At 48.6% G+C, this 13,228-nt stretch overlaps 1 protein-coding gene across 2 annotated transcripts; it reads left to right on the forward strand.

The window, feature by feature from the left end:
* The first annotated feature begins 530 nt into the window (after positions 1–530).
* On the forward strand, positions 531–9,483 carry SNRNP35 (small nuclear ribonucleoprotein U11/U12 subunit 35). 2 transcript variants are annotated; one of them, XM_037995478.2, is made up of 3 exons: positions 579–656; positions 5,617–5,735; positions 8,632–9,483. In XM_037995478.2, exon 3 carries the CDS (start codon positions 8,635–8,637, stop codon positions 9,373–9,375), a length of 741 nt encoding a protein of 246 aa, XP_037851406.1. In that variant the 5' UTR covers positions 579–656; positions 5,617–5,735; positions 8,632–8,634; the 3' UTR covers positions 9,376–9,483. The 2 variants fall into 2 exon arrangements, with proteins under 2 accessions (XP_008003312.1, XP_037851406.1); XM_008005121.3 differs by lacking the exon at positions 5,617–5,735 and having other exon boundaries at positions 531–656.
* Positions 9,484–13,228: the final 3,745 nt, after the last annotated feature.

The following is a 13,228-nucleotide window of genomic DNA, read 5'->3' on the forward strand; positions in this document are numbered from 1 at the left end:
CCGCGCCTGGCCTTTTTTTTTTTTTTTTTTTTTTTTTTAAAGAAATTGGGGCCGGGCGCGATGGCTCACACCTGTAATTCCAGCACTTTGGGAGGCTGAGGCAGGTGGATCACTTGAGGTTAGGAGTTCGAGACCAGTTTGGCCAACATGGCAAAACCCCGTCTCTACTAAAAATACAAAAAATAGCCGGGCGTGGTGGCGGGCGCCTGTAATCCCAGCTACTCGGGAGGCTGAGGCAGGAAAATCGTTGAACCCGGGAGGCGGACGTTGCAGGGAGCCGAGTTCGCACCACTGCACTCCAGCCTGGGCGACAGAGGGAGCCTCCGTCTCAAGAAAAAATAATAAATAAAAATCAATAAATAATAAAGTAAAATGTCCCAGGTAACTGCATATTCGATAGTCTTTCTTTCAACTTAGTTGTTGAATTAGCAATTTTTCTCTTAAAAATTTTTTTTTTAATAAAGTTTATTGTCTTTGGAGATAACACCCTCGACGCACGTGAATAAAACTTTAAAGGTAAAACAAACAGGAAACGGGCGTCGGCGGCGAATCTGCTGCTACCAATGTAAAGGTCGGCCGAGGCCGGCGCGGGGAATCTGCCGTCACCTGCAGCCGCTCGTGTGTCTCCGCGGGAAGGGAGCTCGAGCTTTGCTGAGGTGAGTAGAAGCGGCTCGGAGGGAGCGGGCCCCAAGCTGGAGAGAAGGAAGAGAGAGTGCAGCCCAGACTCTGTGCCCGCGCTTGTGTGGGGCGCCATGTTGGAACCTGGCAAAGGGGACGACATTCTGGGTTGCGTTGCGGGGAGTGGGCACGAGAGCTGGGTTGGAAGGATGGCCCCTTACTCCCTGCGACCCCCACAGAAGGAGAGGGGCGGGGGAGCGGCCTCAGGGCCGGCGGCCAAGCTGGAGGCTGCATGGGAAGGATAGGCTTTTCCACAGAAACACACGTTTGCCTCTGAGGCCCACTGCGCATGTCCTGGAGGGCTCTGTGGGTCCCGCCTTCAGTTTTGCTTTCCACAGGACAGGAGGGGCAAAGTTTTTTTGAGACAGTCGTGCTCTGCCGCCCAGGCTGGAGTGCAGTGGCGCGATCTCTGCTCACTGCAACCTCCGCTTCCTGGGTTCAAGCGATTCCACTGCCTCAGCCTCCCGAGTAGCTGGGACTACAGGCGTGCACCACCACGCCCGGCTAATTTTTGTATTTTAGTAGAGACGGGGTTTCACCACGTTGGGTAGGATGGTCTCGATCTCCTGACGTCGTGATCCGCTCGCCTCGGCCTCCCTAAGTGCTGGGATTATAGGCATGAACCACTGCACCTGGCCAGGAGGGGCAGGGTCTTACCCCAAAGACCCAGGAAGAGGCTTAATTTGTTTTTTGTTTTTCCCCAGAGACAGGGAGTCGTCCAGGCTGGAGAGTGGTGGCGCGATCTTGGCTCACTGCAGCGTCAACATCTCGGGTCAAGCGGTCCTCCCGCCTCAGCCTCCCAAGTATCTGGGACCACAGGCGCGACCCCACGCCCGGAGAATTGACTGATTGATTGACTGATTGAAACGGAGTCTCACTTTGTTGCCCAGACTGGTCTCGAATTTCTGGGCTCAAGCGATCCTCCAGCCTCGGCCTCTCAAAGTGCTGGTATTACAGGCGTGAGCCACCGCGTGCCTGGCCAAAATTTTTCTAAATTTGCATAATAATTTATAATTGTAAAGCATTTTTGTAGACACCATATGATCTAATCTTCACAAAAACCTAGTGAAATGACATTTAGCTACATTTCACAATAAGAAACCTGAAGCTTAAAATTTACTGACCTCAAATGATCCACCCGCCTCAGCCTTCCAAAGTGCTGGGATTACAGGCGTGAGCCACCGCACCTGGCCCCCACCATTCATTTCTGATCTCATCCCGTGTATGAATAAAATGAGAGAATGAGGCCGGGCTTGGTGCTTCACGCCTGTAGTCCCAGCACTTTGGGAGGCTGAGGCAGGCTGGTCATCTGAGGTCAGGAGTTTGAGACCAGCGTGGCCAACATGGTGAAATCCTATCTCTACTAAAAATAGAAAAATTAGCTGGGCGTGGTGGCAGGCACCTGTAATGCCAGCTACTCGGGAGGCTGAGGCAGGAGAATCACTTGAACCCAGGAGGCAGAAGTTGCAGTGAGCCGAGATTGGCCATTGCACTCCAGCCTGGGTGACAGAGCGAGACTTTGTCTCTAAATAAATAAATAAATAAAGTAAAAAAGAGAATGTAAAAATCGAAAGAGACTGTTGTAGGAAATCTCAACCTAATGCTGCCCGGGAGGAAGTGCACCTAGAAAGATTAATGAGAAACAGTGAAACCAGCTATTAATATCTATAGAAGCATGCAGATGAGAGAGAGAACAAAATCCATGCTTATCCCTTTGTAATTCTCTTCCATTTTAATTTGAAGAAGTCTTAAAGCTTTGAATAGGAGCTTTGTATACAATAATACCAATTTTATTTGGTAGATCTTTGTGACTCCTGACTTCAAATGATCTGCCCATCTTGGCCTCCCAAAGTGGTAGGATTACTGGCGTGAGCCACCACACCAGGCCCCTTGTGACCTTTTTTTTTTTTTTTTTTTGAGACGGAGTCTGGCTCTGTCATCCAGGCTGGAGTGCAGTGGTCGGATCTCGGCTCACTGCAAACTCCGCCTCCCGGGTTTATGCTATTCTCCTGCCTCAGCCTCCTGAGTAGCTGGGACTACAGGTGCCCGCCACCACGCCCAGCTAGTTTTTTTGTATTTTTAGTAGAGACGGGGTTTCACCGTGTTTGCCAGGATGGTCTGGATCTCCTGACCTGGTGATTCACCCGCCTCGGCCTCCCAAAGTGCTGGGATTACAGGCGTGAGCCACCGCGCCCGGCCCCCTTGTGACTTTTTAAGGTTGAATGGGGAGGGGTTCTTTTCCTTCAGGAGAGGAGGGGTGGGTCTCAGCCTCAGACACCCAGAATACTGGTTTGTGTGTTTTCTTTTTCCCATCTTTATCTCCAAAACCTTATATTTTATGAAAAGCATCAGAGGAAATTGATTAAGAGCTTTAGCTCTGGAGTCCACACTGCCAATGGTTCTAACTCCTCCACTGGGCTACTTCTTAGCTTTAGGATTTTGGGCAAAGGCTGCCTTTTTGTGTCTGACCTTTCACATCTGAAAAGGCAATAATAATATAGTCCCTAAGTCCTGGTATTGTTGAGAAGTGAGAGAAGGTAAGAGGTTAGTACAGGCTAGGTTTGGCGGCTCACACCTGTAATCCCAGCACTTTGGGAGGCTGAGGCAGGAGGATAGCTTGAGCCCAGGAGTTCAAGACCAGCGTATGCAATATAGTGAGACCCCATCTCTTAAAAAAAAAAAAAAAGTTAGCTGGGTATGGTGGCGCATAGTGAGTAATTCCAGGTACTCACGAGGCTGGGGTGGGAAGATTGCTTGAGCCCAGGAGGTTGAGGCTGCAGTGAGCCATGACTGTGCCACTGTACTCCAGTTTGGGCAACAGCAAGACCCTGTCTCAAAAAAAAATTCAAGCGATTCTCCTGCCTCAGCCTCCCGAGTAGCTGGGATTACAGGCATGCACCACCACGCCTGGCTAATTTTGTATTTTTAGTAGAGACGGGGTTACTCCATATTGGTCAGGCGGGTCTCGAACTCCCGACCTCAGACAGTCTGACCACCTCTGCTTCCCAAAGTGCTGGGATTACAGGCGTGAGCTGCCGCACCCGGCCTTTTTTTTTTTCTAAATAGAGACAGGGTCTCACCATGTTTCCCACATTGCCCAGGTTAGTCTTGAACTCCTGGGCTCAAGGGATCCTCCTGCTTTGGGCTCCTAAAGTGATGGGATTAGAGGCATGAGCCACCGCGCCCAGCCTCTTCTTTTTTTCACATGGAGAAATTCCAGCCATGAGAGAAGACACAAATTGAGTTAGAGCCAGAGCCCAGACCAGGACTGAAATTGTCTCCCTCTCATCCTGTGCTCCTTCTGTCACTCCATCTGTTTTTCATTCTTTTACTGACAGCAGAGAGGCAGCCTCTGCACAGTTGCTTCTTGATGATGACAGACATATTGCCCTCCTTTTACCATGTGGTGGTAAACAGTGTCATGTCCTGCTTCTCATTTCTCAACGATCAGGTTTGCCTGATTTGGACTGAAAAAAGTTCTATGATTTTTTTTTTTTTTTTTTTTTTTTTTTTTGAGACGGAGTATTGCTGTGTTGCCCAGGCTGGAGTGTAGTGGCATAATCTCAGCTCACTGCAACCTCTGACTCCTGGTTTCAGGTGATTCTCCTGCCTCAGCCTCCCAGGTAGCTGGGATTACAGGCACCTGCCACCACACCCAGCTAATTTTTGTAGTTTTAGTAGAGATGGGGTTTTGCTATGTTGCCGAGGCTGGTCTTGAGCTCCTGACCTCGTGATCCCGCCCGCCTTGGCCTCCCAAGGTGCTGGGATTACAGGCAAGAGCCACCGGGCTGGGTCAGTTCTATGATTTTTTTTTTTATTTTTTTGAGAGAGAGTCTTGCTTTTTTGCCAGGCTGGAGCGCAGTGGCGCCATCCCTGTTTACCACAACCTCCGTCTCCCGGGTTCAAGCAATCCTCATGCCTCAGCCTCCAGAGTAGCTGGGATAACAGGTGCATGCCACTGCCGCCCAGCTAATTTTTGTATTTTTTGTAGAGATGGGGTTTCACCATGTTGACCAGACTGGTCTCGAACTCCTGACGTCTGGTGATCCACCCACCTCGGCCTCCCAAAGTGCTGGGATTACAGGCGTGAGCCGCCGCGCTGGGCCAGTTCTATGATTTTTGATTGGAGTTGGTTCAGTTCCCCAGCATTTATCAGAAGGCATCCTAGGATCTGGAGCCACCAGCCTGAAGAGTGTTTACTGTGTGTTGGGCAAAGCATGATCAGGACTTTAGAAGGTTCAGTGAGCTGTGGGAGAGACACAATTGCTTCATGATGGAGGGAGCTGAAGCTGGACTTGACAGGCCCAGGAGAATTCCTGCAAGTGCATATGGGGGAGATAGGCAGGGAGAGGATATTCCCAGGAGAGGAAATCATCCTGAGATGTTTGCACTAACGGTTTAGGCCAAAAAAAAAGAAAAAATGTACTGGGAAAGTCATGGGGCTGGGGAATTAGGGCACATTCAAGGAAGGAGGAGCAAGCCTGGGTAGTTTACAAACAGGCTTTGTTCCTGTTGAAGGGATCAGGAAAAAAGTAGAATACGTTTTATGATGGGACATGGTGAGAGGCTAAGTGAGGGTCAGAGATCTTTTTTTTTTTCTTCTGAGACGGGAGTCTCACTCTGTTGCCCAGGCTGGAGTGCAGTGGCATGATCTCGGCTCACTGCAACCTTTGCCTCCTGGGTTCAAGTGATTCTCCTACCTCAGCCTCTCAAGTAGCTGGGACTACAGGTGTGCACCACCATGCCAGCTAATTTTTTGTATTTTTAGTAGATAGGGGTTTCACCATGTTGGCCAGGCTAGTCTTGAACTCCTGAACTCAAGTGATCCTCCCATCTTGGCCTCCTAAAGTGCTGGGATTACAGGCATGAGCCACCGTGCCTGGTCTAGGGTTAGAGGTCTTGAGTGCAGTGCCATTGATTTTGGATTTTATTCTGTAGGTGTTTGGCTTTTTTACTGAGGAAAAAAACCTCACAGTGCACCTGTAAGTAATCACTCCCCTATATAACCCATCAACTGAGGAAGAAATAAAGCAGAAAGATCCTTGAGGAAAATTTGAGTAAGAGGAAAAATGTTATAGATATTTTAATAAATATTACGGAAAAATGCTGTTAGGGATGAGAACTACTGTACATATTTCACAGAAACCTGGTTTTTTGTTTTTGTTTTTTTTTTGAGACAGGGTCTCACTCTGTTACCCACACTGGAGTACAGTGGCATGATCAAGGCTCACTGCCGCCTCAAGTTCCAAGGCTCAAGCCATCCTCCTGTCTCAGCCCCACTAGTAGCTGGGACTACAGGCGTGCACCACCATGCCTGGCTGATATTTTTGAATTTTAGTAGAGATGAGGTCTTGATATGTTGCCCAGTCTGGTCTCCAACTCCTGAGCTCAAGTGATCCTCCCACCTTGGCCTCCTAAAGTATTGGGATTACAGTTGTGAGCCACTGCGCCAGGCCAAGTTTTTTTTTTTCTTTCTTCTTCTTTTTTTTTTTTTTTTTGAGACAGACTCTCACTCTGTCGTCCAGTCTCGAGTGCGATTATGTGACCTTGGCTCACTGCAACCTCCGCCTCCTGGCTTCACGCCATTCTCCTGCCTCAACCTCCTAAGTAGCTGGGACTGCAGGCGCATATCACCGTGCCTGGCTAATTTTTGTATTTTTAGTAGAGACAGGGTTTCACCATGTTGTCCAGACTGGTCTCAAACTCCTTGACCAGAATGGTCTCAAACTCCTGACCTCGTGATCTGCCCTCCTTGGCCTCCCAAATTGCTGGGATTACAGGTGTGAGCTACTGTGCCCGCCATTTTTTTTTCTCTTTTTTTTAATTTATTTTTTTTGAGACGGAGTCTCCCTCTGTCGCCCAGGCTGGAGTGCAGTGGCGCGATCTCAGCTCACTGCAAGCTCTGCCTGCCGGGTTCCCGCCATTCTCCTGCCTCAGCCTCCTGAGTAGCTGGGACTACAGGCGCCCACCACCTCGCGCGGCTAGTTTTTTGTATTTTTTAGTAGAGACGGGGTTTCACCGTGTTAGCCAGGATGGTCTCGATTTTCTGACCTCGTGATCCGCCCGTCTCGGCCTCCCAAAGTGCTGGGATTACAGGCTTGAGCCACCGCGCCCCGCCTTTTTTTTCTCTTAACTTTTGGAACTTCTTCCAGGAAAGAGCTGGTTTTTTTTTTTTTTTTTTTTTTGGGACGGAGTCTCGCTCTGTCGCCCAGGCTGGAGTGCAGTGGTGCGATCTCGGCTCACTGCAAGCTCTGCCTCCCACGTTCACGCCATTCTCCTGCCTCAGCCTCCCAAGTAGCTGGGACTACAGGTGCCCACCACCATGCCCGGCTAATTTTTTTGTATTTTTAGTAGAGACCGGGTTTTTCCGTGTTAGCCAGGATGGTCTCGGTCTCCTGACCTCGTGATCCTCCCGCCTTGGCCTCTCAAAGTGCTGGAATTACAGGCGTGAGCCACTGTGCCTGGCCGGAAAGACCTGGTTTTTAGTGGTTGTCTTTTTTTTTTTTTTTTTTGAGACAGAGCCTCGCTTTGTTGCCCAGGCTGGAGTGCAGTGGTGCAATCTCGGCTCACTGCAACCTCCGTCTCTGTCTCTTGGGTTCAAGCCATTGTCCTGCCTCAACCTCCTGAGTAGTTGGGATTACAGGCGCCCACCACCTCGCCTGGCTGTTTTTGTTTTTATTTTTATTTTTTGAGATGGAATTTTGCTCTTGTTGCCCAGGCTGGAGTGCAGTGGTGCAATCTTGGCTCACCACAACCTCCACCAACCCGGTTCAAGCAATTCTTCTGCCTCAGCCTCCCGAGTAGCTGGGATTACAGGCACCTGCAACCATGCCTAGCTAATTTTGTAGTTTTGGTTGAGATGGGGTTTCTCCATGTTGGTCAGGCTGGTCTTGAACTCCTGACCTCAGGTGATCCACCTGCCTCAGCCTCCCCAAGTGCTGGGATTATAGGCCTGAGCCACTGTGCCCGGCCAGCCAAGGTTTTTAAGTAACATATTTCAGCATTGGCTCTACAGCTTTGCAGGTTGGTCACATAAGCATTAGCTGGGTCTGAAATGTTAGTAAGCATATTATTATTCCAGCAAAGATTCACATGAATTAATTATGTATCAGAAGGCATGACAACTGCAGTGCGCTTCCTGAGCAAAAAATTACCATTGCAGTAAATTCTCATGCTCCCAGGCTAAACGGATTTTCAGCCAGGGAGCTGAGAAGAAATCCCGTGTTCCTTTTGAACCAAATAACTCGCTGCTGGTCACTGTAGCCTTAGTTTTGTTGTCTGTTTACTGCAAAATGGTGCATCCAAATCCCCATTTTCTCTTGTAGTTTTAAAAAGGTCTGTATCTTTTAATGATGCGTAGTAAACAATTTCCACATGAATGATGCGATATCTAGAATTTGTTTCAGAATTATCTGGGGGCAGCTTATTCTGGCCACATGCGCATGGTGGTTCTAGTTGAGCCAGGTGAGTTTGTGGAGGGTTATTATATGATTCTCTATGTTGGCATTTGTTTGAAATTCTTGGTAGTAGAGTTTTTAAAATGCCATTTTCCACCAGCAGTTCCTGGGCTAGTTTTCCTATGATCATTTTTAAGGTTCTGAAAGGGAAGTCTGGTTTTGATCCACGTGGCCACATTGTAATGTATTCATAGTTGGTAAGTGCCCTCCCGTGGCTGAGCCAGATGATGCATATGTGGATGAAACCCAAGCACGCCTCTCTCTGCTTCCCAAGAGGGCATTTGCAGGAATGGGTAAGGGCTTCTCTGCAGCACAACTGCCTGGCTTTGATGCTGTCTCCCCCACTTACTAGCGGGGAGGACTTAGTCTCTGTGGGTGTTCCCTTCCTTTCCTGTCTTCAAGAAAGGTTGAATGATAGTATCCATTTCATGGGGTTGTAAGGGTTGAATGAGTGGCTTGGAGTAGATGCTCCATCCATGCTTGCTCTTATTCTTAGAACATGAATGATTGGATGCCCATTGCCAAGGAGTATGATCCACTCAAAGCGGGCAGCATCGATGGCACTGATGAAGACCCACATGACCGCGCAGTCTGGAGGGCAATGCTGGCACGATATGTCCCCAACAAAGGTGTCATAGGAGATCCCCTCCTCACCCTGTTTGTGGCCAGACTAAACTTGCAGACCAAGGAGGACAAATTAAAGGAAGTCTTTTCCCGCTATGGTGACATCCGGCGGCTTCGGCTGGTCAGGGACTTGGTCACGGGCTTTTCAAAGGGCTACGCCTTCATCGAATACAAGGAGGAGCGTGCTGTGATCAAAGCTTACCGAGATGCCGATGGCCTGGTTATTGACCAGCATGAGATATTTGTGGACTATGAGCTGGAAAGGACTCTCAAAGGGTGGATCCCTCGGCGACTTGGAGGCGGTCTGGGGGGAAAAAAGGAGTCTGGACAACTGAGATTTGGGGGACGGGATCGGCCTTTTCGAAAACCTATTAACTTGCCAGTTGTTAAAAATGACCTCTATAGAGAGGCAAAACGGGAAAGGCGGGAGCGATCTCGATCCCGAGAAAGACACTGGGACTCAAGGACAAGGGATCGAGACCATGACAGGGGCCGGGAGAAGAGATGGCAAGAAAGAGAGCCCACGAGGTTGTGGCCCGACAATGACTGGGAGAGAGAGAGGGATTTCAGAGATGACAGGGTCAAAGGGAGGGAGAAGAAGGAAAGAGGCAAGTAGAGGCCCAACAGCAGACCCCAAAGTGAAGATACACTGGAAATGAGTGGAGGGGGATTGTCTTTCAATGCAGCTCGAATCTAATGGTTGAATAAAACTTCTTGATGATCATGGGGTTTGGAATAGTTTTCTTTCCAGTCTGGAACTTTGGTTCAAGCTGATATGAATTTGTCATCTTCCTCACATAGTTCTAAGGACATGTTATTTAACAGGATCAAGAAGCAATTTTGTCATTACTGGCATCTGTACAATTTCTTTTCTTTTCTTTTTTTTTTTTTTTTTTTTTTTTTGAGACAGAGTCACACTCTGTTGCCAGAGCTGGAGTGCAGTGGCGTGATCTTGGCTCACTGCAACCTCCACTTCCTGGGTTCAAGTGATCCTCCTGCCTCAGCCTCCCCAGTAGTTGGGATTACAGGCATGTGCTGCCATGCCCGGCTGATTCTTGTATTTTTAGTAGAGACAGGGTTTCACCATGTTGGTCAGGCTGATCTCCAACTCCTTTTTTTTTTTTTTTTTTTTTGAGACAGTTTCACTCTAGTTCCCCAGGCTGGAGTGCAATGGCGTGATCTTGGCTCACTGCAACTTCTGCCTCCCAGTTCAAGTGATTCTTCTGCTTCAGCCTCCCAAGTAGCTGGGATTATAGGCACGTGCCACCATGCCTAGCTAATTTTTGTATTTTTAGTAGAGACGACATTTCACCATGTTAGTCAGACTGTTCTCAAACTCCTGACCTCAGGTGATCCACCTGCTTCGGCCTCCCAAAGTGCTGGGATTACAGGTGTGAGCCACCGCGCCTGGCCTGGTCTCCAACTCTTGACCTCAAATGATCTACCTGCCTCAGCCTCCCAAAGTGCTAGGACTACAGGCATGAGCCACCGCGCCTGGCCAGAAGGGCATTTGTAAGGCGCTAGTATTCAAATTTAATTTGGCAGTAGAGAATTTGATTTTCTCCCATCTATTTGAAATGATTATCTTGAGTACGTGGCAAAAAGAGGTTATGATGTAATCACACTCCTCTGAGACTCCTGAGAGGAGGAACACTAAACTGGTCAGAATAAATTGGATCCTTTTTATCTTTATATCCATAGCCCAAGGTTTTGCTGAATTGAAATAAAAATGGGATAGAAAAGTGAATCCAAGGAGAATGTCCAGAGCCCTAATACCAGAAGGCAGTCTGCACAGCCAGGTCAGTATTCTTGAACAAATGTACCTCCACTCTCACTTAAAATGCCGACTGCCTTTCTTCTTTCTCTGGCTGACATTTAAAATTAAAAACCAAAGTTGCTGGGCTGTGATCTATGGCAGCCTTCCAGCCCTTTGAAAAGATAAAGTTCGGCCGGGCGCGGTGGCTCAAGCCTGTAATCCCAGCACTTTGGGAGGTCGAGACGGGCGGATCACGAGGTCAGGAGATCGAGACCAGCCTGGCTAACATGGTGAAACCCCGTCTCTACTAAAAAATATAAAAAAACTAGCCGGGCGAGGTGGCAGGCGCCTGTAGTCCCAGCTACTCGGGAGGCTGAGGCAGGAGAATGGCGTAAACCCGGGAGGCGGAGCTTGCAGTGAGCTGAGATCCGGCCACTGCACCCCAGCCTGGGCCACAGAGCCAGACTCAGACTCCCTCTCAAAAAAAAAAAAAAAAAAAAAAAAAAAGGATAAAGTTCGACAGAAGTGGTGGCGAAATGAAAATGAAGAATAAGGAGTGGTCAGGATCAATGAAAGAATTACAGCCAGTTCTGATGGATTGATTTTTCCTTTCTCTCTTGATTATCTAGTCTCTGGTATGCTTGAGAGCTGGATCTGCTGACCTTAACTTCTGAGGACTTTGAGCAAGTACCATACTGTTCAGATGATTTTCAAAAAAGTAACATTTAGCATTTTGATACATGGCTGTCTTTGAAAGTTCATATTGTGAAAATTCAAGATATTTCATGCAAAATAAATGATTTAGTACCATTGCTAGGTTTTCGCATAGGAGTATGAATCTCTCATGATACTACGCAGGAACTGGACCAACCTGCTGTGGCTTAAAATTGTTGTCAGCTGTTAGAACAGTTTTAGAAAAATAGGCCCTTCGTGAATTTCCGGTACAGACTTTTATTATTTCCCAAGTCTCAGAAAACAACCTTGCAGGAAACCTTTCTGATTTCACTCACATTTCATTTACAAAGTGTTCCCTTATTATGACCCCAGAAGTGTGTTGTGGACGAGGGTTGGTAGGTTGTCTAGAAATTAAGACTGCCTGCATCAGGGAAGCCTTGTGAGATACCATCAGGACAAAAAGCAAAGCCAGTTGCAGTGTTTGTGTAGTTGTCAACTCTGAGCATCAGAACAGGGAGAGATTGAAAACATGCACACTCGGCTGGGCATGATGGCTCACAGCTGTAATCCCAGCACTTTGGGAGGCTGAGGCGGGCGGATCACCTGAGGCCAGGAGTTAGAGACCATCCTGGCCAACATGGTAAAATCCCATCTACTAAAAATACACAACTTAGCCGGGCATAGTGGCGGGAGCCTGTAATCCCAGCTACTCAGGAGGCTGAGGCAGGAGAATGGCTTGAACCCGGGAGGCGGAGGTTGCAGTGAGCCAAGGCCATGCCACTGCACTCCAGCCTGATGACACAGCAAGACTCTGTCTCAAAAAAAAAAAAAAGAAAAAACAAAACATGCACACTCAGGCTGGGCGTGATGGCTCATAGCTGTAATCCCAGCACTTTGGGAGGCCATGGCAGGTGTATCACTTGGAGCTCAGCACTTCAAGACCAGTCTGGGCAATGTGGTGAAAACCTGTCTTTATGAAAAACAAAAATTGGCCGGGCGCGGTGGCTCAAGCCTGTAATCCCAGCACTTTGGGAGGCCGAGACGGGCGGATCACGAGGTCAGGAGATCGAGACCATCCTGGCTAACATGGTGAAACCCCGTCTCTACTAAAAATACAAAAAACTAGCCGGGCGAGGTGGCAGGCACCTGTAGTCCCAGCTACTCGGGAGGCTGACGCAGGAGAATGGCATAAACCCGGGAGGCGGAGGTTGCAGTGAGCTGAGATCCAGCCACTGCACTCCAGCCTGGGCAACAGAGCCAGACTCCCTCTCAAAAAAAAAAAAAAAAAGAAAAACAAAAATTAGCTGGGCGTTGGTGGTGCGTGCCCATAGTCCCACCTACTCAGGAGGCTGAGGCTGGAGAATTGCTTGAGCCCAGGAAGCGGAGGTTGCAGTGAGCTGAGATTGTGCCACTGCACTCCAACCCGGGTGACAGAGTGAGACCCTGTCTCAAAACAAAAAACATGCACACTCAGACTCCAACACTGTACATTTGGGCTTAGTGTTCTATGGGCTGTGGTGACTTTGAAAGAAAAACAATGGTATAGCTTCCATGGTAGGGGCTTTGGCAGTCTCCATGAACATGACAGAAGCAAGTACTCTTTGACCTAGCAATTCTGCTTCTAGTTTATTCTGTAGACCTTTGTGTGTGTGACAGTGTGCGACACTTTGAGAGTAAAGATTGGAAGGAAGCTACCTGTCCATCAGTGGGGCCTAGATAAACATTAATAAATATCACCTCCATATGGTAGACCAGGGCATTGCAGGATGTTCATTAGCACCTTCCTTGGTGTTCACCCACAGATGACAGTATCCTCTCCCCCTCCAGTTGTGACAATCAAAAATGTCTCCAGACTGCCAAATGTCCCCTGGGGGGCTCAGTCATCCATGGTTGAGAGCCACTGTCTTTTTTATTTTTTTTTGGAGATGGAGTCTCACTCTGTCGCCCAGGCTGAAGTGCAGTGGCGCAATCTCGGCCCACTGCAAGCTCCGCCTCCCGGGTTCAAGCAATTCTGCCTCAGCCTCCCGAGTAGCTGGGA

The sequence above is a fragment of the Chlorocebus sabaeus genome, chromosome 11, assembly GCF_047675955.1.
Source record: "Chlorocebus sabaeus isolate Y175 chromosome 11, mChlSab1.0.hap1, whole genome shotgun sequence".
Classification (NCBI taxonomy): domain Eukaryota; kingdom Metazoa; phylum Chordata; class Mammalia; order Primates; family Cercopithecidae; genus Chlorocebus; species Chlorocebus sabaeus.

Excerpts from the sequence above, each read along its gene's own strand:
- SNRNP35 (XM_008005121.3), top strand. The coding sequence starts at position 8,635 with ATGAATGATTGGATGCCCATTGCCAAGGAGTATGATCCACTCAAAGCG.